General features: G+C 51.1%; 1 protein-coding gene across 3 annotated transcripts in view; it reads left to right on the top strand.

Annotated features, from left to right (window-relative positions):
* UBIAD1 (UbiA prenyltransferase domain containing 1) overlaps positions 1–21,844 on the top strand; it is a 100,885-nt gene extending 79,041 nt beyond the window's left edge. The window contains exons 4-5 of one of the 3 annotated variants that reach the window (XR_006286431.1): positions 17,886–18,389; positions 21,829–21,844. Coding sequence is in view for 2 of the 3 variants with exons in the window: in XM_037881198.2 (XP_037737126.1) it covers positions 17,886–17,938 (53 nt within the window). In the remaining variant the exon portion in view is untranslated. Of the gene's footprint in view, positions 1–5,113; positions 5,203–17,885; positions 18,432–21,828 lie in introns of those variants that run through there. The other 2 variants (XM_043531674.1, XM_037881198.2) reach the window with 2 other exon arrangements.
* The last annotated feature ends 720 nt before the right edge of the window (positions 21,845–22,564 follow it).

Genomic DNA, 22,564 nt, shown 5'->3' with positions numbered 1-22,564 from the left:
TGGGAACCTGCTAGAGGAGAAGAGTCTCCAGGAAGAGAATCCTGCCATAGGCCCTGAAGCAGCTGGAATTGAGAGAGGTGAAGGGGATCTATACCCCAGGGTGGGCTGAGGAATTGTTGGGGTGGGGGGGGGGTTTGCCTAGGTTTGAGAGATAAAACTGCCTGACAAAGAGATGCTGGGCGACAGGCGTGGCAGTGGGTCCTTGGTGGGCTGGGGACAAATCACTGCAAATCACTAGTCATGCTTGAAAATTCAGGCCTAGTGCTACCACTTTTGCATGTAGTGGTGAAGCTGCTCTGATTAGGATTGTCAGGTGTCCGGTTTTCGGCTGGAACACCCAGTCGAAAGGGGATCCTGGCGGCTCCGGTCAGCACTGCTGACCGGGCCGTTGAAAGTCCAGTTTGCGGTGTTGCGCAGCGGGGCTGGCAGGCTCCCTGCTAGCCTCTGCGCCGCGCAGCTCCTGGGAAGCAGCCGGCATGTCCGGCTCTTAGGCTAAGGGGCAGCCAGGGGGGTCCGCGTGCTTCCCCCGCCCTCTGCCTGCAGGCGCAGCTCCCCTTGGCCGGGTCAGGGCAGGGGACGGACTAACGTGACTCGTGCATGCTCAGCAGCTGGCGGTTGAGGGGTCCTGGCGTGCGCCTCTCCCCCTGCTGCCGGCCCTCTTCTCCTCCTCATGCTCCTCCTGTGGCTGGGCTCCAGCTGCGGCGTGTGCCCGGCGGCGACCCCGCGGTCTGTCGCCCCATCGCCGGCACCCAGGAGTCTGAGGTGTGTATCCCCGTCTCCGAGGGCTGGGAATGGGGCTGCTGGAGGGGAGGGGAGCAGAACGAGACTATCGGGACTCCTGTGTCGCTTCCCCTGTAGGGCCCCGAGAAAGTGTATGAAAAAGTGTCTCTGTAGGCAAGTGTGTCCATGCATGTCTTACATGTATTTGGGGGTGTGTGCGTGTGTAAGAGACTGTGTGTCTGTGTGTAGGGAGTAGGGTTGCCAGGCGGCAGGTTTTTGACTGGAATGCTCGGGCAGGGCAGGGGGTGGGGCAGAGCCTGGTGTTCCGTTTTGTGCAATTAGAAAGTTGGCAACCCTAGCCCTGATGCTAATGATGGTGGGAAATATGCGGGATGGGGAGAAAGCCAGTACAAACCGTGCTGCTAAGGGGAACATTTTTCTTTGTCAGGGCTGACCCAATGCTCTAGCAAGTGGTTCTCCAACTCTTGTACTGGTGACCCCTTTCACACAGCAAGCCTCTGAATGTGATCCCCCCCCTTATAAATTAAAAACACACTTTTTTAATATTTAACACTATTATAAATGCTGGAGGTGAAGTGGGGTTTGGGGGTGGAGGCTGACAGCTCCCGACCCCCCACGTAATAACCTTGCCACCCCCTAAGGGGACACGACCCCCAGTTTGAGAACCCTTGCATCTAGCACGGTGGTTTTCAACCTTTTTTCCTTTGCGGACCCCTAAAAGGTTCGAATGGAGGTGCGGACCCCTTTGGAAAGCTTGGACATAGTCTGTGGGCCCCATGCACAAGGTATTTATTGAGGATGCAGTAAGATTGGCCTGCTCATTCTAGGATGGTAGGAGCCCACCATGCTACATGGGTCTCCTGGGGTCACTCACTAGATTGGTGCATGAGGAGATGAATTGGATAACATTTGGTGGTGTGTGCGTGCATGTGCACTATTGTTCTATCCTTAGTGATAAACCCACACACAACTGGGACAGTTGTCACTCTGCTGATGCTGATAAAGGAGACTGAATGCAGAACCACCTGCCCTGAAAGGAATCACTCCTCGTACTTGAGCTAATGGAGCATCCCCCTTCCCTGTGAACCATAACAGGGCTAGGACACATAGCTGAGCTGTTCTGAGCCCATCTATTAGAGAGCAGTGGCCCCCCAAATACTTACTTGTCGGTTCATTTGAATATAGTCAGTACTTGTTCCCTGCCAGGTTAAAGCTGTCACGCTCTCTGGAATTACAGTCGGGAGCTGTGGCCCTTTGCCCTGCTCAGCACTCTGTTTTGATTGGCTGCCTCTTCCAATTTAGCCAGGTGGTGGGGTAGTAAATAAAGTCTCTGTAGCTGGCAGGTACAGAAAGGTCAGATTTGCATAAAGTAGCCAGTGCAAATTCCCGTTTGTTGTTGCCTGTTCTCCAGATGGGGATTCCAAGGTGGATAGATATGTCAGATGGAAACAGGCAGTTTCTCTCTTTCTGTTCTTTCCCTGTGGCTGCTTCTCACTGCTCCTTAGCATACAGGCTGCACAGGGGCTTTCTGCAGGCATTCCTGGCCTCTCAGTTCCAGGCCTGTCCACCATCATTCTACCTAGGGCCCTGGCTGTCCTCCCGTGTTTTCTGACTGTAAATGAAATCCTTCCTGTGCACTCCCAATTGCTGAACTGACTAGGGAAACCTGCTTGGTAACAGGCTCAGCTTCATTCCCTGTATGGCTGTGTGTCTGCATATCCTCTGGGCCTTGGCAGGTTGAGAACCACGCGGATTCTCTGAGAGAGACCCGACTGAGGCCCTGGGAACCACGTGTGACCCTCTAGGCTGAGGGCTCAATCCTGCAAAGTGCTGAGCCACTCCTGGAGGTGCTGAGTGCTCTCTACCTCTGATGGGGGTTATGGAGGTCAGCGCCTTAGATTGGGCTTCGCTGTTGCCCAGGCAGTGAGCTCCAATCTCATGGTGGCTGTCCAATTGGTTCCTGTTTCTCGCTCAGGAGACTGCCAGCTCCCACTGATGCCAGGGGGAGGTTGGCCTAAGTAGGGCCTGAGGAGAAACTGAGTCAGAGCTTCAGAACTGGGCCTGGTTTTCCAAACATTTGGGGTTTGATTTTTAGGCTCCCCGTCCCAATTGCCACTTCCTGTTGTCCCCATGAAGGGCGTATGTGGATGATTCCCTCATTCTTTCATCCCATAGTAGCGGAGTGAAGATGCTGGTGGATCGCCCAGTTCCCCCTCCTACCCTGCTGTTGGTGCCCTCTCAGTGGGGAGGGGTAGATAATCACCCTTTCCCTCTGCAGCCTCCCTCATCTCCTGGGGAGGCAGATGTGGGGGGTCCATCCAATGTAGAAACACTCAGCAGCTGAGTGGGGAGGGGAGGTGTGTGCGCAAACCCTCCATGGATAGGAAGGGGACATTTGCTAGTTCCCTCTAGCCAGGATAGTCAATCACAGGCACTAATGACAGTTAACAGGATCTTGTCCCCACACGCCTGGCTCTTATATGCATCTAGAATGATTTCTTTACAGACTAATGCTTCTCGGCTGTGTCCAGGACACGCATTGCTCGGAGGGCCTCTTTGGTGTTATTATTGCATCAAGCAGCGAGGCGGGGAGTAGGGGGAAATCTAGACGTAATTTGGTTCTAAATCACTTCCTCGACTAAGCCGGCGCTGAAGGTCCCCTGTAATGAAGCTGTCAGGCTGGCAAGGTCCCGCAATCAGAAAAGCCCATGGAAAGGCAGGCTGGAGGCCAGGGCTGGTAATTTGGAGGCAATCTCATCGAGCCGCACGTGTTTGGGTGGGCGGCAGGGACGCCAGCGGGAAGAGGCAGGGGTCGGGATCACGGTTTGGAGGCTCCGTGCAGTAGGAGAGCGGCCCTGGATAGCACAGGGCAGTGCTTTAGGGAGAAAGGGGAAGGTGCCTACGCCCAGGCAATGTGAAAACCACCAGGCAGAGCCCTGTGTTTGCTCCACGCTGCCTGGGGAAAGGGAGCGATGGGATTCAATCAAGAGCCCTCTCTGGCATTGTCAGTTCAGAGCGACTCTGGACTCTCCGTGTGCCTGTGTGTTTGTCAAGGCACTGTGGATGGGCCCAAGCCCCAGGGGGTTTGGAGCTGGAACCATGTGGAGGTGTGACGTGGTACTGCAGAGGTGTGAAATCCCACTTCACAGAACAGCCGTAGCGCTGTGAAAACTAGCTGTGCCCCTTGGACTCTGACTGGCTGGGGGATGAACAAATAGGAGAAACTGGCCTCCCCCCCAGAGTTCTGATAAGGTAGGGAGATGGTATGAAATCCTGCCCCGGTTCCCTGGGGCAGGCTCTGTTGGGAGGAAGAGTGTATCTGGGGCAGCAGTGGGGTGGGGAGAGCCATGGCAGGTGCAAAGCAGGCTGAGGCTAGTGCTGGTTGGGAATTCTTCAGTGAAATGTTCTTGTGTCGGATGATGCCGATGTGTCAGAGCCAAAACATTTCATGGGGAAGGGTTGGTGGTCGATCCATTTCCCGTTTCAAACAGTTTCTGGGGGGAAAAAAGTTTCAAAGGCATTGAAAGGTCCCATTTTGATATTTTCAAAACTAAAAGTTCCATTTTTTGGTTCAAAGCGACTTTTCATTGAGAAATTTTCAGATAATTTGTAGGAAAAATGTTTTAAAAAAATTAGAAACGATGAAATCAAAATAAAATGCACTCACTGACCCGATCCCAACTTATTATTTTTATTTTTTGATTGTGAAAATTTTTGAGATTGTGACTTTTTGCCCTGATTTAGGACACCAGCATTTTTTGAAATCTCAGAAATGTTTTTGGGTGGGGAAAACCCTCTCCCACCTATCTGTAGCGGTGAGCCAGCTCTGGGCTGGGGAACCGGTCCAGAGAACAGCCTGGGTGTGTGACCCTGGTGAGCCTGCACAGGAGAATCAGCATGAGCCCAAAGGGAAGGCGGCCCCTGATGGATGACTGAAGGACAAATGGGGGCAGCATGGGATGGACGCACGGTGCCCATTGGGTCCTGTGTTGCGTGCTTGGGTGGCATGTAACTGTACGTTGTGATGGTGCTAGCAGGTAGGGTGACTGGGTGTCCGGTTTTTGACCAGAAAACCTGGTCGAAAAGGGATCCTGGCAGCTCCAGTCAGCACCATTGACCAGACTGTTGATTGTCTGGTTGGCAGTGCTGTGCAGAGGGGCTGGCAGGCTCCCTGCTAGCTGCCACAGCACACGGCTCCCAGGAAGCAGCCGGCATGTCCGGCTCCTAGGCTTAGGGGTGGCCAGGGGGGTCCGCATGCTTCCCGCCCCCGGCCTGCAGGCACAGCTCCCATTGGCCGGAGCAGGGCAGGGGACAAACTAGCGCACCTAGCAGGCACCTCTCCCGCTGCTGCGGGCCCTCTTCTCCTCCTCAGGCTCTTCCTGTGGCTGGGCTCGAGCTGCGGCACGTGTCCTGTGGTGAACCACGGTCTGTCGCCCCATCTCTGGCACCCAGGAGTTGGAGGTATGTATCCCAGTCTCCCAGTGCTGCACCCCTACTCCCCATCACTGCATCCCTCCCTGTCCCAACCGCCCCACACTCCAATCCCCCCTACTGCATCCCTCCCCGTCCTAACCCCCCCAAATCCCCATACCCCTCACTGCATCCGTCTCATCCCATCCTGCCCCCCACACCTACCCATCCCAGCCCTGTACCCCTTACAGCGCTCTCCCACCCATCCTCTCCACATCCCAGAGCCACCACCCCATGTCCCTCACCCCCCCTGCACCCCATTCACCTCCATACACTGCTGCACTCCCATTATGTCCCTAAACATCCCTGTGCCCCACACATCCTCATGCACCTGTAGCCTTCTGCCTCCCCCTGCATCCCCATCCACCCCACATACGCCCCCACAACCCCTCCTCTCTCCTTCACTGCCCCCTCTCACCCCCACCCTGCTCTTGTCCTTGGCCTCTTTCCCTCCCCATCCTCTCCCCTCCACCCCCACCCCATTTTTTCCCCTCCAGCCCACCCACCTCCATTCCTGGCTGGGTGTCTCTGTGTAGGCAAGTGTGTGCATGTATGTACTGTATGTGTGTAAGAGGCTGTGTGTCTTTGTGTAGGGAGGTGCGTGTATTGCCGCATGTGTGTATACCTGTGTGAATAAAATTTGCAGCCTAACTCTTTGACTTTTATTTCTTTTGCTGGCTTGCGCACAAAAAAATTGATGACATAAAATGTGTGTATTCGTTTCATAACAAGTTTTTAAAAGAAAAGGGAACTCTAAAAGAAATGTATTATTTCTTTAAAAGTGAGTGTTGTTGACTAAGAATTGCAGAAGAGCCAATGTATCATACATTTCTCCCCACCTTTGTCTAGCTACATTATAAACTCTTTGTTGCAGACTCTCTCTTTTTATGTGTATGTCCAGCATCTACCACCCTGGAGCCCTGATCTTAGTTGGGGTCTCTAGACACTAAACAACAATTGTAATAATAAATAATGTGGATGTATATGTGTTAGTGCATGTTAGAGGTGTACACATGAATACACGTGTGTATCTGCATGTAGATGTAGGAGTCAGTTTCTACAGATTTATATGTACAGGTATCTGGACAGGTGTGCATTTCTGTGGTTGTGCTCTGTGGATTTGGATTTGGGCTTCAGGAGTGGGCCTTTAATGAACCCAGTGCAGCTGTGATAATGTGTGGTTCTAATTCCACACGTAAAATTACAATAATTTAGTCAACCAAAACCATGGAGCTGGTTACGAAAACTGGGAAGGGGAGGAAAAGAATCGTGAAATCCTTTGTGAAATTTCATTTAAAAAAAATCACCCTTTTTGACTATTTTGCTGCCAGCTCTAGCGTCGTGTAACAAATAAAACCTGAAATTAGCATAATACATCTGTCAAAACAATAAATATGCCTGTTTGGGCCTTGCAGTGAAATAAGCAAGTGAGCAATGTTGGGGAAGAGCAAGCGATGGAGGGAGGGGGAATGGAGTGAGCAGGGGATGGGCGGGGAAGGGGTGGGGCCTCAGGGAAGGGGCAGGGCAGTGGGTGGGGCAATTGTGTTCGGTTCTCTGTAATTAGAAAGTTGGCAACCCTGGCAGCGGGAGTCATGCAGTCTCCTTCCCCCTCGGAGTGGCAGTGTTGTTTGCTGAGTTCGAAGCTGATATCCTCTGGCTTCCGGCTCACACTGGCACCATGTCCCAGATGGGCACCTCAGGCTTTTGTCTCAGTGCAAATCCACTCCCACCGCTGCAATTCAGCTCAGGCCAAAAAAATCTTTATTGGCACAATGAGCTGCACGGGCATTGCCAGCACTTCCCAGAGAAAACACTGAGGAGCTGTCAGGGACTGAGACAACAAGTTAAGTGTCTGCCCTAGACGAGGCTTCATAGGAATCGTTGGGGCTTGAACCCAGCATCCGTTCGTGGTGTGAGAGCAGGCTGTCATATCTGCAGCTAGCCATGCCCTCTCTCCTGCATTGCTTTCCTGCCATGGTCTCTAACGGAAGTCTCAGTAAAGGAGTCTCTCTCTCTCTCTCCTCTCAGGCCGCTTGGTACTTTGGAGAGTGGGAGCATAAACCTCTCTTGGCTCTGATCCCTCCTCTGTCACGTAGGCTGCACCGTCTCTTCTCTCGGTGGCCCACATTTTCCAAACAGCTCAGCACAGCAAGTCCTGAGCGCTTGAAAGGCTGGCCCTGAGCTCTCTAAGTTTCCACGCAGAGCTGTGTTGCCCAGTGGCTGAGTCTAGCTGACCTGTATTTGGTAAGAGTCTGTCTGCCCGTTGGTAACCTGCCAGAGCGAGGGCTCTGTGTGGAGCAGGGATCCCCATTTTGCTGTGGCTGGCATTAGATACTGAGCAGCAGGGCTCCGTCTCTCACTGGACGTTGCCTCCATGTTTGACTCAGTTGCTTTACGGGCCCACTGCCCATATTCTCCAGAGCAATCTTGGGCAGTGGTGCCATGGGAGCCACCCTTACCAACCTGTGTGGGGCGCTGTTGCCATCTCTGTCCTCAGAACAGCTGCTAGCCAGAGCAGTGATGCCACCCTGTGCTCCAGCTCAGCAGTTATTGATGGGGGTGGAGGGTTTGGCCCCCCAGTTCATACAGTGACAAAGAGTCCTGTGGCACCTTATAGACTGACAGACGTATTGGAGCATAAGCTTTTGTGGGTGAATCACCCACAAAAGCTTATGCTCCAATCTGTCTGTTAGTCTATAAGGTGCCACAGGACTCTTTGCCACTTTTACAGATCCAGACTGATAAGGCTACCACTCTGATACCAGTTCATACAGCAAGCAGTGAGCCCCATACACTTACTAAGGAGCTGTGTGCATCCAGGACCGCTTCCCTCTGAGTCCCGAGTGCTCCCTTGGGCACTGATTCTCCCTTGGCTCCCCATCCCTGTTTTCATTCTCATCCACCTGAGTCTTATCCCAGCTCCCAGCAAGGCAGATTGCTCATCGCTGCTGCTTTGATTAAATTTCTAGCCTCCTTTGCAGATCTATTTTCCCTGAGTTTGCCCAGACAAGCTCTGCGGTGGGAAAAAGGGGGAGGAGATTGAAGGAAGTGTTCTCCCTGGAGTTGCAGCCCTCCACATCTGAAGAGATGATCAAGAGTGGGAGAGAGAAGGAAATCGCCTTGGGGTGACCCTCAGGCTTGTCACTGATAATTGCGCACTGGATTCCATGCAGGGGCAAAGATTAATATGACAGTGTTTTCTTTCTTTCTTTCTTTCTTTCTTTCTCTTTCCCAGATCATCAGTGAGCACTTACACCTGGAATGGATTTACCAGCTGACAATGAGAGCTCTTGTTTCCCACAGCTTGTGCTGACAGTTACACTGGGGATGGGAGGAGGAGGGGGTGTTTGTTGGGTTTTCCTCTCCCCTCCATGTCCACCTTCTCTTGAACCTGGTGAGGAAGGACATCAGGGAAGAAAAGCAGGGACCCAACAAACCCCTTTCAGTGCTATGGAAATACTTGGGGCATGGAGAGATCTTCATTGATTTCAATGCCAGAAGGGACTGTTTGAAGGATCCAGTCTGAGCATCTGCATAACACAGGCCATGGAATGATTTATAGAGTGAAATGGGCAGGGGGGAAAGAGCCTACCCTTGATAAATAGATGGGTGGGCATGTCTATGTCTGAGCCTCATCTCTGCACAGACAGGGGCTCTAAGTGCCTGATTGTTGCTCTCCTGCACCTTGTGTCATCACTGACTCTAACGCCATGTAGGTGAAAATGCTGCCAGCCTGGAGCGATAGCATTTGATGCCCATTTGGCACTGGCCTGACTGCAGGAGGGGCAGGTCGGTGGTGAATTGGGCCTAAATGCTTCCCAGGAAACAAAGGCTTCTGTAGTGATGCCTGAAAGCAAAAAGGGGTTTTATTTCTGTGGAATTACCTCTGAAGTCTGAGCCTTGCAAATTGCAAGCCAGACTCCTTGGAGAGCTTATTATCACATCTCCTTCCACAACTGGCATCTCCCGACGGGCTCCGTGTAAATTGAGGAGCTGTTGTTTTCAATCTCAGATTAAAGCCCTCCTGTCTGCCACCCACTGCCTTTTCTTACAGCTGTGGCCAAGTGGCCTTTGCTTGGCTAATGAAGCCGTCTGCGGTTTTGAAAGCACTAGCATGCTGCTGGCGCTCATTAAGCGGTTCCTGTAGGAGGTGCCTCGGCCAGCACCAAAGAGCCATTTAAGCACCTGTGATTCTGTGAGAAGCAAAGGGAACAGCTCAACGGGGAATACCCCAGGGTCTGGAGCCACAAAGACTTTTCATGGGGCAAACTGGGCAGGTAATTATACATGGCTTAGCTTCTGGTAATCACCAGTTGCACCATGGGAGTGGCCTAAAGTAGCAAAATGCAGCTTTGTGCACCTTCCACAGCCACTACGTACATGCACACATCCACCTTCACGTGAATACATCTGTGTACGTGCACGCCCTTGTATGCATATATCTGCGTATACTTGGGAGCACACACAAACGTGTGCAGCACACACTCAACTCATGAAGTTTTGAACACATGCACATTTTCCTTCATTAGCTTGCACGCTCATAGGGATATATACATGCATGAAGATACATAATCACAGACATGAACACATGCCTGCACATATAGAAATGCATGTACACGTGCATGGATATGCACACGCCACAGTAGCTGAAGAATGGTAAAATGATAAATATCGGCATGCTCTGTTTGCATTTAAATATCTGGCATGCTCTGTTTGCATTTTCTGCAGCTGCAAATCAAGCTACACACAAAAATGATGAAGAGTTCAGGTTGCTAAGCGTGTATTTTCCAGCTGTACCGCTTGGTCTCCTTGAGCCTTTGTAGAAGGGCACACTAGTGAATAAGGTGTTTTGACAACATGTTTTGTTTCCTTGCGTGGGCATAACCTTGAGACGGTGGTTAAACCTAATAAAATGATTTAGTCAGCAAAAGATTTATACAGATCTTTCTTAGTGATTTTCTCAGTATCCAAAACGAATTGTACCACAGTGGACAAATAAGCATTTCTCCAAGATCTAAGGCCTGGACTGCACCTAAATATTGGATCAACCTAGCTACATGCTCAGGCCTGTGGAAAATTTTGTGCCCTGTGTGACGTAGTTAGGTCAACCTCCTAACCCCACTGTAGACGCAGAATTCTTCCATCCATCTAGTTACTGCATCTTGGAGAGGTGGATTACAGTAGTGGAAGAAACCCCTTCCATCAATGTAGGAAGCCTCTACACTACCGTGCTAAAGTGGCACGGCTGCAGCTGTGCCAGGGTAGCTGCAGTAGTGTAGACATACCCTAACTCCTATGAATTCAGATAAATGGACCATGCAAGGCTATTTTCTGTGGTGCCATCTGGTGACTCTCGGTAATGTTGCAGTGAAAATGGATCATTTCAAATATTAAAAACCAGCTGAACTTTTTCACACAGAGATTTTGTGATAGAAAATCATCTCCTTGGTTGCAGGCTCGTCCATTAGACAATGCACCTTGACGTCACACATCCTGAGCCAAGCTGAGATCCATCACCTCCCGGTAGAACTCATAATTGGCCCGGGGAGCAATTGTGGGACACAAAACCAACTCTCAATGGAACTGTTTGCAAAGATTTTTCACAGTCAGAGCTGGCCACGTTCCCTTGAGCTGCAAAGATGCTCAAAAAGGGGGTTGGATTTCCATGGCAACAGGCTGCATTCTGCGGACTCCGACAGCTTGTCGTTCTCCGGATGTGTCTGTTGCCTATGGTGCTCAGAGTTTCAGGGCCAAGCAGCGTGAGGGACGAAGATGGCAGGGGCATGTGTGTGTGAGCCAGACACCCAGAGGTCAAGGCTGGAGGACACAATGCACAGTGAAGAGAAGGTTCAGGTTGAGATGATACAGCAGAATGCTCCCAACTCAGACATTGGCTCAGACAGGTTAGAACAGCACCCTGCTAGTTAAGCCATCACCCTGGTTACCAAGAGGCTCAAAGGGATGGTAGAATAATGTGACTGTGCTCTTCACTAGTCCGTTTCAGCCGAGGCTCTTGCATCAGCTCATTCAGCCTCCCAACATCCTCTGTAAGGCAGATCCAGAGGGGGAAACTGAGGCATGGGTCAATGAAGCCACTTAGCCAAAGTCCCACAGGGTGGTAGTGGCAGAGCCCAGGAGTTCTGTGATGGGCTATATACACCTCACTGTCCCACAGCGGCTAAGGGGTAAAGGCACAGAATAGCTCCCTCCCTCCCCAGCTGGGACTAATTGGTTGACCAGCAACAGCTGGGTCAAGAGGCTGCCGCCCAGACAGATGGGGCTGGCTGGCTGCCAGAGAGGCCGAGACCTACCCTGAATCAGCAGCAGAATGACAGTTGCCAAGGAGCAGGACCAGAAACCCCTGAGGGCTGGGGTGAGGGAGTGGATGCCCTAAGCAGGTCCCCCTTCCCTGTATTCCATAAGCTAGAGGAGGACTGGACTGGACTGGACTCTGTAGGGTCTTGCTACCAGGCCTGGGAGGAATATGACATAGCTGGAGTTGAGCTAAAAGGCTAGGCGAGCAAGGTCTTACAGGCCTGGTGTACTTCTAATTTAGCAAGGAGTTAGTTAGGAGTAAAGACATAGCAGCTACTAGCCTGACTGCAAAGACAGTATCACATGTGTTACTTAAATGCCACTTACTTGTCCCATGTTGTGAGCTATTGGAAAGCAGTGAATCTGTTCCCTGGTAACTGTTCCAATGAAGCAGATGGGCCATTTACTAAGGGAACAACCTATGGAGTTTCCCTGAATCTTTGACACCGTAGACGTCTGCAGGTTATCATGCAGCTTTTGGGATCTCCTAATTGCAGAGGGCCAGAGCTGTGCAAAAGGTTTTCAGCAGGCTCGTTGTCCATTGCAAGCTCAAAGCCAGGGCCAGGTGTGTTAGCAGCTTCACTGTGGCTCATCGGTTGTTCAAGGGAGCCCGAGGTGACTTATGGGGATTGAAATCCTTCTGTATTCCTGGCTTGGGCACAAAATTGCGGGGATACCTTTGGGTTCAATGAAGATTTTGAACCCCCAAGCTCACAGTGAAAGTCTACAGGCTGCATGAACCTCGTGAACAAGAGCCAAAGAAAACATTCTGCAAGCAGCTGTGTCTGCTTGTGGTTGGGGTTGGGCATGATGTGAAATGCCAGATCTGCCCCATCCTCTTCCCACTGAGCTCCAAAGAAGTTCAGAGCTGTAAGTGCAGCTTCAGTCCCTTCTATGATAGAGGGTCTGCTAGCGAGGGGGAGTGCGAGATGAGGATCTGAGCAGGGGAAAGGAGCCTTGTGCTGAGAGAGGCTAGTAGCTAAGGCTGGGGAGTGTGTCCTCTTGCTGGGTGGAATTGAGTTACAGGACAGCGAGTCTGGTAATGAGGTGGGAGGTGTCTCTGGTGCAGTGTTGAGGTTAGGACAGACCCATGGTGATGGGAAGGCACAGTGGTTCTCAAACAAATTTTTGCTGTGGTCACATGTGCGGCCACCACAGCAAATTCACAGTGGCCAACATTTTGACAGCTAAAATATACTAGTGACACTCTAATCACGTGGTGTCATAAATATAAAGGGAAGGGTAAACCCCTTTAAAATCCCTCCTGGTCAGAGGAAAAATCCTCTCACCTGTAAAGGGTTAAGAAGCTAAAGGTAATCTCGTTGGCACCTGACCAAAATGACCAATGAGGAGACAAGATACTTTCAAAAGCTGGGAGGAGGGAGAGAAACAAAGGGTCTGTGGCTGTCTGTATGCTGCTTTTGCCAGGGACAGAACAGGAATGGAGTTTTAGAACTTTTAGTAAGTAATCTAGCTAGGTATGTGTTAAATTATGATTTCTTTAAATGGCTGAGAAAAGAACTGTGCTGAATAGAATGACTATCCCTGTCTGTGTGTCTTTTTTGTAACTTAAGGTTTTGCCTAGAGGGATTCTCTATGTTTTGAATCTAATTATCCTGTAAGGTATCTACCATCCTGATTTTACAGAAGTGATTCCTTTACTTCTATTAAAAGTCTTCTTGTAAGAAAACTGAATGATTTTTCATTGTTCTAAGATCCAAGGGTTTGGGTCTGTGGTCACCTATGCAAATTGGTGAGGATTTTTACCAAACCTTCCCCAGGAAGTGGGGTGCAAGAGTTGGGAGGATTTTGGGGGGACAGATGTGTCCAAACTATGTTTCCCAGTAAACCCAGTTAAAGTTTGGTGGTGGTAGTGGAAATTCCAAGGGCAAAGGGTAAAATTAATTTGTACCTTGGGGAAGTTTTAACCTAAGCTGGTAAAAGTAAGCTTAGGAGGTTTTCATGCAGGTCCCCACATCTGTACCCTAGAGTTCAGAGTGGGGAAGGAACCTTGACACGTGGTTATGTCAGTCATATCAATAAAATAGCAAATCTTTTTCTTGTAAAGAATAACCTGTGCCATTAATACCACCACACAACTTACAGTTATTACTGACTATATCATTTTTAAACAAAGTTGGTAAGCAAATTTCTCATACGTTTTTTGTAGCAAAGTATGTTGTAAATATCAGTTAGCTTCTTTTTTAAAAAACAAAACAAAACCAGGAGTACTTGTGTCCCCTTAGAGACTAAGCGCCACAAATACTCCTGTTCTTTTTGCTGATACAGACTAACACGGCTGCTACTCTGAAACCTTCTTTTTATTATTATTATTATTTCAAAAGACTCTTGAAAGGGAATTGTTCAACACTTCTCTCTTCCAGAGCACGGTGGAATGCAGCCTCCAGGTTTTGGTCGGTAAGCTTGTTTCTGAACTGGCTCATCAGAAAGTGAAGCACGTTGAATGCACGCTCACATCTAGCTGTAGTTGGAAACACTGCTAGAGTCACTGTAGCCACACATGCTCGTTCTTTGTAGTGAACTGCATACTCAGGCAGGTCCCACCAAAAGTCACGGTGGCCTCACATGAAGTTGGTGGTGGCCTCATGCAGCTATGGTGGCTGTGCTTGAGACTCGCTAGGCTACCTCAGTCCATCCTCCAGGGGCTGGCACAGGTTTGTTCCTGTGAATGCGTCTGTTATAGCCTATAACAGAGGGGGCCTCCTAGTGAGGGAGTGTTACAGTGGGGAGTGAGGGTTGGGATCAGAAGGGGTGTGTTATGACAGAGACCCTCACAAAGGGGAGGATGTTGTGACAGAAGGAGTTTTGCAAAGGGTCATGGGGATTGTTATTTGTGTGACTGGAGGGAGGGAATCCCGGCTTTCTCATCCAGCGCATGGCTGCAGTAGTACTGAGGCAGTCGTTCGAAAACGGGGGCTCTGGCAGGAGAAGGGGACGAGAGTGGTGGGTGTGTATTGTGCCAGGGTCTGACTAAAGGAGCCTGTGGCTATGTCAGCACTGCATAAAGTATGGGATTGACCTCGACTAGGTACAGCAGCAAGGTAATAACTACCCGGGCCTCCTCTCCAACAGGGTTTTACAGGACATTGTAAAATCAGCCTCATTTGCAATGAAGAACCCGCTCTATGTGTGAGGGGAGGGGGAGGGGGATTGAAAGAGCTTTGTGCAATGGGGGAATGGACTGGCTCTGGGGATGGTTGGGCCCGAGCCGCTGTGCACTGGTGGGGAGCATTTGACTCAGCACAGAGTGACGTGTCTAGTTTTCTCCAGAGATCTCCGCAATGTTTATGGTTGAGCAGGAGCATAAATCTTATGGGCTCTGAGTCCTGGGCAGATAATTCTTCCTGCCTCCTCCCCCGGCCCCGCCTGTCGCCGAGGTGCTGTTTAAAGCCTACAGAGGGGTACAACCAAGTATGCTGAGTGCATAGAGACACTTTGGGGCGAAGCAGGGGCTGAGACGCGACCTCTCTGGCAATCAGTGTGTTGGCTCCGGCTCCCTCCCACTTCGGATCCTGCAGCCTCCTGTCACACCAGTCTGTGGGATGCTCATTGCCTGCCCTTCTAAAGTCCCCTGCATAAAATGCTTCTAAGCCTGCGAGGGCAGGAGTAGGTCTGCTCCATGCTCAGAATCCTGATGGCCCCAACCCTGCCAGGGAAGGGGGCCGGGCATGGAAGGGGAGGCTATGCCTCTGGGATTCCGTCGTGGGCTCTGCTTTGGCTCTTGAGGTTTACGAGGCCATGGAGGTCTCTCAGTTAATTACAGCTGTCACAGTCAGTCTCTCGCCCTCTTCATTAGCCCTCCAGCCAGGGTTGGTGACATTTTCATTCCCAAGGCACTGGGGGAGGTTCTGGCTCACAAGGAACTGGAGCTGGCAAAGGTGGCTGGGGTGGGAGAGGGCTGCGTGATCATTCATCCCATCCCCCCTGCTGCGGGAGGACAGAGGGTAAAGCTCAGGCCCTTGGCTCCCTGGATGGAGAGATGCAGAAAAGGCACCTTGAGTAGGGCTGGTTCTTGCAGCAGCTCTCCCCAGTTGCCGTGGCAGCCAGATAGATGCAGGGCGCCGCTGGTGCACGGATGCTGGTGCACGGATGCTGGTGCACGGACGGGGCCCTTAAGAGGTGGCAGGTGGTTGTTCCAAGGCATTATGCTGGGGCCAAGTGTAATGTATCGAGTCATTATGGCATTATCTCTTCATTACGCTGAGAGCTGCTGCCGGAGCACAGGGAGGAGAGACGGGACCAGAGCCGGTGGGGAGGGGAATTGACTCATTAGCTGCTTGCAGCCCGGCTATCAGGGAATGGTGCTGTCGCTGCATGGGGGGGTCAGGTGCTGCTGCAAAGGGCAGCGTTTGTTAGAAAGTAGAGGTGGGTTCAGAAGTGCACCTGTGTGTGTCAGGGATGTGCCTGTGAGAGCACATGCACAGGATCTCAGCTGCACACACACCGACCCCCTACTCACTCATGCCCTGCAAGAACAAACACACATCCCCAAGCCTCCCCTTCACGCACGCCTACCCTAACCCTACAATCTCCTCCCAACCTACTCTCATCCCAAGAGACACCTCCAGCTCTGCCATCCGATCTGCTGACAACAATGTACAGCACGCAGATACGTCTACACAAGTTCACCACACCTCTGACCTTACTCCCAACAACACACACACGAGTACATCTACGTGCAATTAGTCTCACGATACACCCCAGCTGTACACACACCCTGTGCGCACTCTACCCCACTCTGACATACACCCCTCCCTCCACTCACAAACTTACCCCTGTACGCACACATCTGCATGTATCCATACACTCCCAGCATCAACAAGCTCCTACCCTTGCACCTACAGTGCCTCAAGTGTATCCGAAAGTGTATCCCTTTAACCTGCACACACGGCCCACACCAACTCACACCTTCTTGCACACCCCACCCTGACCGGTCCCCCCTTGCTGCTGAGAACAGACTGCCAGGGTTCCGCAGTTGAGACTGGCTGGGCTGCGCCAGGTCTCAGGACATGCCGCGTGCTCTGTGAGAGAGGGCACCCCCAGCTGGCCCATACAGCTGGAGCAAGGGGGCAGGTAGGTGTGGAGCCCCCTGTCCACACTCTGTGGTGTGAGATTGGCCCTTGGTGGGAGCTCGGTATCTGAGGGGATTGATAAAGGGATAAGAACACTTCCTTTCTAACATGTAGGTCTGAGTCCGGCCAAGGTTGGGGGTGGCTGAGCGTACTTACAGGTTGCAGCTGTTTGGTGGCCTGTAGATCTCAGTCTGGCTCCTCGTGGGCAGGTGACCACATCACAACCTCCCCACGTGTGTACACACACACAGTGACACAAGCTGGCTTCACCAAGACTGCTTGCCCTCCCCACTCCCTCCTGGGGATGGATTCTCCAGTTCCCGACGCAGGCATCTCTGGGGGTGTGAGGACTGGGTGCGGGGAGCTTGCATGGGGCTGCCTGACTTGCAGATGAGCAGAGAGGCCTTCGGTCTCTGGGGCTGCCAATCCAGCACCAAACTGATAAGGCTGCTTCTCCCAGAAGGCCCCAGCACCTCAAAAAGGCAGGAGACTCCCCCCCCCCCTTCCCCTGCGTGTCTCTGCAGAGGGAGCGCTGGAGAGGTCTCTGCAGGGAGCAAAGTCCTGATGCTTCCGGCAGGCCGCTGCTGCCAGGGGGTTGCTGAGTGGGTTTCTTCAGCACACGTGTCATGCTGCCTGTGGGAGCAGTTCAGACCTCCAGAGAGCAGGACCTGGGGGGTTGTTCTGGCCACAGGGGCCTTGCGGTGACTGGCACAGAGAGAAACGCCCACGGAATAATGGTATGTGGAAGCACGTGCCCCACTGTGTCACGTGCTTTCTCCAGTCACGGCCATAAAATGGCCTCCAATATCAGCCAGGACAAATCAAGAGCCCAGGGATCAGGCTGTCCTCTGGGTCTGCACAGCAGTGAGCACTCGCCTCTCAGTACCTTCCCTGGGCCACCGAAGGGCTCAGAAGTGAGGGGAGCGTGGCAGGAGGGCTGAAATTCCGGGCATGGTGTTAGAGGGTCTCTGCACACCCACCGCAACCCCCTGAGAGACGGCCAAACGGGAAGGAAATTCGAGGGCTCTGAGTCCATTTCCCTGGCCAGCCTCCCACTTTGTCATTTCTCCCTCTGGCGATTGGAATAAAACACATTTAACACAAAGGGCCTCCTCCTACCCCAGCATCTGAGGCAGATGCAACCCCCTGAAGCATCAGTGTCATGTTGGGGTGGGGGTGGGAATGTGTTGCCACTGCTGGTGTGTGTGTGTGTGTGTGTCCCCTAGACAGCACATTCCACTAATCCTCTCTTAATGTGTCTGGCAGGGCTTCCTCACAGCAATGTCCTCTTGGTGTCAGCTGGGACTCTAGTGCTGTGAGCTTCCTCTTGGCAGTGCCCTGTCATTGCCCCGCCATGACTCCAGTGCTGTGATCTTCTGCTCAGCAGTGCCGCGTCAGCACCAGCTGTGACTCCTGAGGCAAATGCCGTCCATGGATGAGTCAGCTGTCCACAATGGCACAAAGCCCACCTTTGATGCATAGCCTGGATGCCAAGAAGCAGCTCTGGCACTTGCACGTTGGGTTAAGTGAAGCGCTGGGATCAAACAGCCCTGGCTGCATCACTCACTCCCCAGCTGCTGGTCTTTGGCTGCGGATGCTTCTCTGTCTCACCCCCCCCCCCCCTCGGGCTACTTCCCCTCTTTGGACATGGATCGGCGCCATTAACTTGTTCACTCTGTGCTGGTGTGAGCACCATAGACTTCTTGCTGGACACTATATCAACACAAAGCATTTGCCAAGATTTACAGGGCTCTTGCTGGACCGTGGAAGGTAAAAAATATCCTTTTCGAAGCAATAAAATATAAAACGGGACCCAATTTCTCGCCAGGGTAAGAATCATTATGTTTGACAAGGCTGTAAAACACACAGCGCGGGGGTGAGAGCCAGAGTAAATGCTGCCTTCGGAAAACTCCTTCCTTGCAAGGCTGGGATATGGTTCCCTTACAAAGCAGGGCCCGAGGGTCTTGGGAGGAGGTAGTGTCTAACCGGCACCTCCTCCTGCTCTCAGCAAGGGCTGGGCAGCCCCCTTCCTTCCTGCCCTCCACAAGGCCCAAGGCAAAGGCTTTCTCTAGGGGAACGTCTACACTGCCAATGAAGGTGTGGTTGTAGCATGGGTTGGCATAACCACAATGCTACGTAGCTTCAATTTAGCTAGCAGCACAGGTAAATATAGTACTAGAGACACAGTGGCACAGGCTTCAACACAATCTAGCCATCTACTAACCTGACAGGGAGCCTGGGGGTGTACTCTGGTTGCTAGTCTGTGCCACAACATCTATAGCAGTGTTTCAGAGCAGCAGCCCTGTTAGTCTGAATCCACAAAAAGAAAAGGAGGACTTGTGGCACCTTAGAGACTAACAAATTTATTTGAGCATAAGCTTTCGTGAGCTGTAGCTCAAATAAATTTGTTAGTCTCTAAGGTGCCACATGTGGGTCCTCCTTTTCTTTTTTATAGTAGTGTTATCTGTGCTAGCTCCATAAAACTAGCCTGGGTATGCCTACATGCTACACTCACACCTTCACTTGCACTGTAGACATACCCTCTATGAGACTGGTTTAACTAAACCCACCTTAAATCAATCTAGTTAAACTGGTGCAAACCTCTAATGTAGACACACTTAAAGTGGTGTAACCCTTGCTTAAATCAGTGAAGCTTACTTTGGTGATTTACCAACACAACTGATTCAAGGCAGGGTTAAACTGGGTTAAGTGTGACTCTAGTAGTGGGCTTGCCCGGGTTAAACTAGAGGATATATTTTAAATCAAACCAGGTGGACAAGGCCTGAATTTCAGTTGGTCTGTACCAAGGCCAGGCAGGTCCCAGATGGAGACTTCATCTACATGAGAAAAGGAGTGTCCAGTCTCTGCTGATCCAGTTCTGTCTATTGTTAATCTCATCTGTGCACCAGGATGTGTAAACTTTATGCAGAGCATCTCCCCCTGTGCTTTGTTAGTGAAACCTGGGCTACAGTGCTCTGATTTCAGGTAGATTGGCGGGGACGGGAAGAACGCTACTGCTGCAGCCTCAGGGAGGGAGGAGGAGGAGGAAGAAGAAAGAGGGCAAATGACAGGTACAAATAGAAAACTAAAGTGAGATGAGAGATGTAGCTGTCGGGCTCTGTCAGCCCCTTGCACACGTGGGGTGAGTTGTGCACTCTGGATGTAGCGTGAGCTGCGCCTTCTCATCTGCTGTGTTCTGTAGGCCATGTGCTCTCCGCAAGGACATGGGAGAAGCATCGTCTTTGGGTCTCTCTCTGTTTCCTGCTGACATCTCCAGTGCTTAATAAAATCAAATTGCCCCAGGACTGGAAGGTTTTGAAGTTCAGTTTTAGGAGGGGAATAATAAAAAACTGCTGAGAGTGTGTGTGTGTGTATTGGACTGTTGCTGTTCTGAAATCCCCACTCCCTTCTCTCCAATGCCTTGCTGTATCCTGGACAGACACTTTCATCTTGCTTTGATGGTACCTGCTGCATATACAACTGTCCCCATCCCCCCCCAGCATATTAGAAGTGTATCCCCCTTAGTCAAGGCTGTCAAGCCAGGAATCATGCACAGGGCCAGGCCCCACACTGGTGCTTTTTTTAGGATTCCCTTGGCTCTTCTTACCACAAGGCTCCCCCTGAGCTTTAATAGCTTGGCCTGGTCATAAAGGCCCAGATCCTCAACTGGTGCAAATCACCATAGCATCATTGAGATCAGTGAAGCTATGTCACCTAATACTAGCTGAGGACCTGCCTGAAAAACTCCAAGCAAGAGGTGCAGGGGAGTCTGCACCATAAGGGCTTATCAGATCCAGCTGGGAAGGGGCTATGCCATAACGGGCTGCGAGCACGTAGCTGGAAGGAGGTTGGTTCCTGTGACTGACCCTGGAGCTGAGTACAAGGCTGGTAGGTACCTGCAGCTGGTGTTGGGTAGGGGAATAGATTTGTTTTGTGTTACTCTGTGAGATTCTTTGTATGTGAGAATTAACAAATAGCGCCTCAAGGGAAGGGCCTGACACAGACTTGGGTGTGGTGTGTTAGTCCATCCTGGGCTTGGAGAAACTGGCCTACAGCCCCCAAACTACCTAAGGGCCCGGGGTGGGGATTTAGAGAAAAGTCCTGCAGGATTCAGTAGGGGTGAAACCGAAGGAGTTCTTGAGGCAAGGTAACAGTGTTTGAGAGCAATAACTATGAAACCCCACAGCACGGATCGGAGAATGACCTGCTTTCAAGTTTGGAACCACCTTATAGAATCCTTTAGCAGAGAGAGAATTGTCAGGTGTGCTCTACAAGTGGTCCAGAAGCATCCAGATAATCATTTTCTATGAAATTCTTAGGTTTTTTTCTGTGAAGTTCTGACTGGCTTGATCCTTTGGTCCCACTATCAGGGGTGGAGATGAGTTGGCTTCCCTTCTGGTCCTGCTGCTCCTGAGGGAAAAACTGGGCCCTGTTTGCTTTCTGTTTCTGTCCCAGTACAAAGTGGTTGGGATAGGGCTGGTGAAAGCTGGATTGTGCATTTCTGAGCCCTTGCAGAGTTCCTTAGGACACAGAGACCCAATAGTCTCATGGCTGGCTTGGGTTAAGGCTGACTGCATGCCTATATTGTATTGTAGAGACCAGTCAGGCAATCTTTGCAAATAGAGTAGGAGTTACTACAAAAGAGGCCTGTCAGTTGCACTGCATCCCCTGGGAATTCAGTTCAAACAGAAAAGGACACTGAGGATCATCATAAATGTAGATGGTAAAGGCCTTTTTAGGTTACCAAGCCTGTCTGCCGGCCAGGGCATGAGGTAGGGCTCTATCTTGGAACCCGTGTCCCGGTGAGTTGCTCCATTGACTGCAATTGGACTGTCTGTGTGAGTAAAGACTACTTGCCTGAGTCAGGTTTTGGAGAATTACATGTCTAGTGCTCCTGAGAGAACCTTCAGACTCTTCTCTCGTGCGCCCTGGTGTGTGGAAACATATATGTGCCTTGTGAATCGGTGTGTGCATACAGTTCTGTGAAATTGTGTGACTGTGAACGTGTGTGTGTGTGTGTGTGTGTGTGTGTGAAGGCATAGGTATGTGTGCATGGTGGTTTAAATGAATACAAGGCTGCTCCCACATATACATGTTAGTGTTATCAATTCCAGACACTAACTTGCTTGTTAAAAGTTCACTGACAGCTATTTTGTATAGCTTTAACATTTTTATTCTTAATTCCCATTATTTCTCCTTTTATTTGAAGCTGAAAAGCAACTCTTCTCCAATGGTGTCCTGCTGTCTTTTTGGCCCATATTATCCCCCCCATCCCGTGTTTCCTGTGAAGAGGAAATAAACAGGGCTCCTTTTCTTCACTTGTGCGGATTCCAGCATCGCTGCTGCTGTCAGAAATGAATGCACAGATTTGTGGTGAGCTCGGTGCTGCCGAGCAGCGAGCAGAGGGAGCTCCAACATTGGTTTCTGTGGGTCAGTGAAAAATGGTGGCCTCTATTTATTTCTTAGAAAGGATGGAATTAAAAAAATAAAAATAGAAACTGGAAAATATCTCAGCAGGGGCCAAATTCTGGTTTGAGTTAATCTTGTATAGGAACTCCACACTGGAGATCCAGACGTGGCCCTAGGCTTTCTTGCTTGTGAGAGCAGAAAATGTTTTTGGTGCCCCTCTAGCAGAATGGGGTCTGGGAGACTGGATAGGGGAGGAGGGGAATCATCAGAGCAAAACTGGCCAGCCAATCAGCAAGCAAAAGGGAGGGGAGCTGAGCAGTCTGGCACTCCTGGGAAGATGGTGACTGCCCTGCTCGCCTGCACTCAGAACTGGCCCTGACTGGATCAGATCCCTAGGTCCAGCTAGCACAGGACCTTGTCCCAAATAACAGCCTGCACCAGATGCTTCAGAAGAAGGTGTAGGAGCCCCACTGTGATCAAATGTGGAATAGTCTGCCTTCCACATAGGTCTGATCCTGATCTTGAATAGAGATTGT

The sequence above is a fragment of the Chelonia mydas genome, chromosome 18, assembly GCF_015237465.2.
Source record: "Chelonia mydas isolate rCheMyd1 chromosome 18, rCheMyd1.pri.v2, whole genome shotgun sequence".
Taxonomy (NCBI): Eukaryota; Metazoa; Chordata; order Testudines; family Cheloniidae; genus Chelonia; species Chelonia mydas.
The sequence above is the reverse complement of the archived record's forward strand: the minus strand, read 5'-3'. Positions and strand labels throughout refer to the sequence as shown.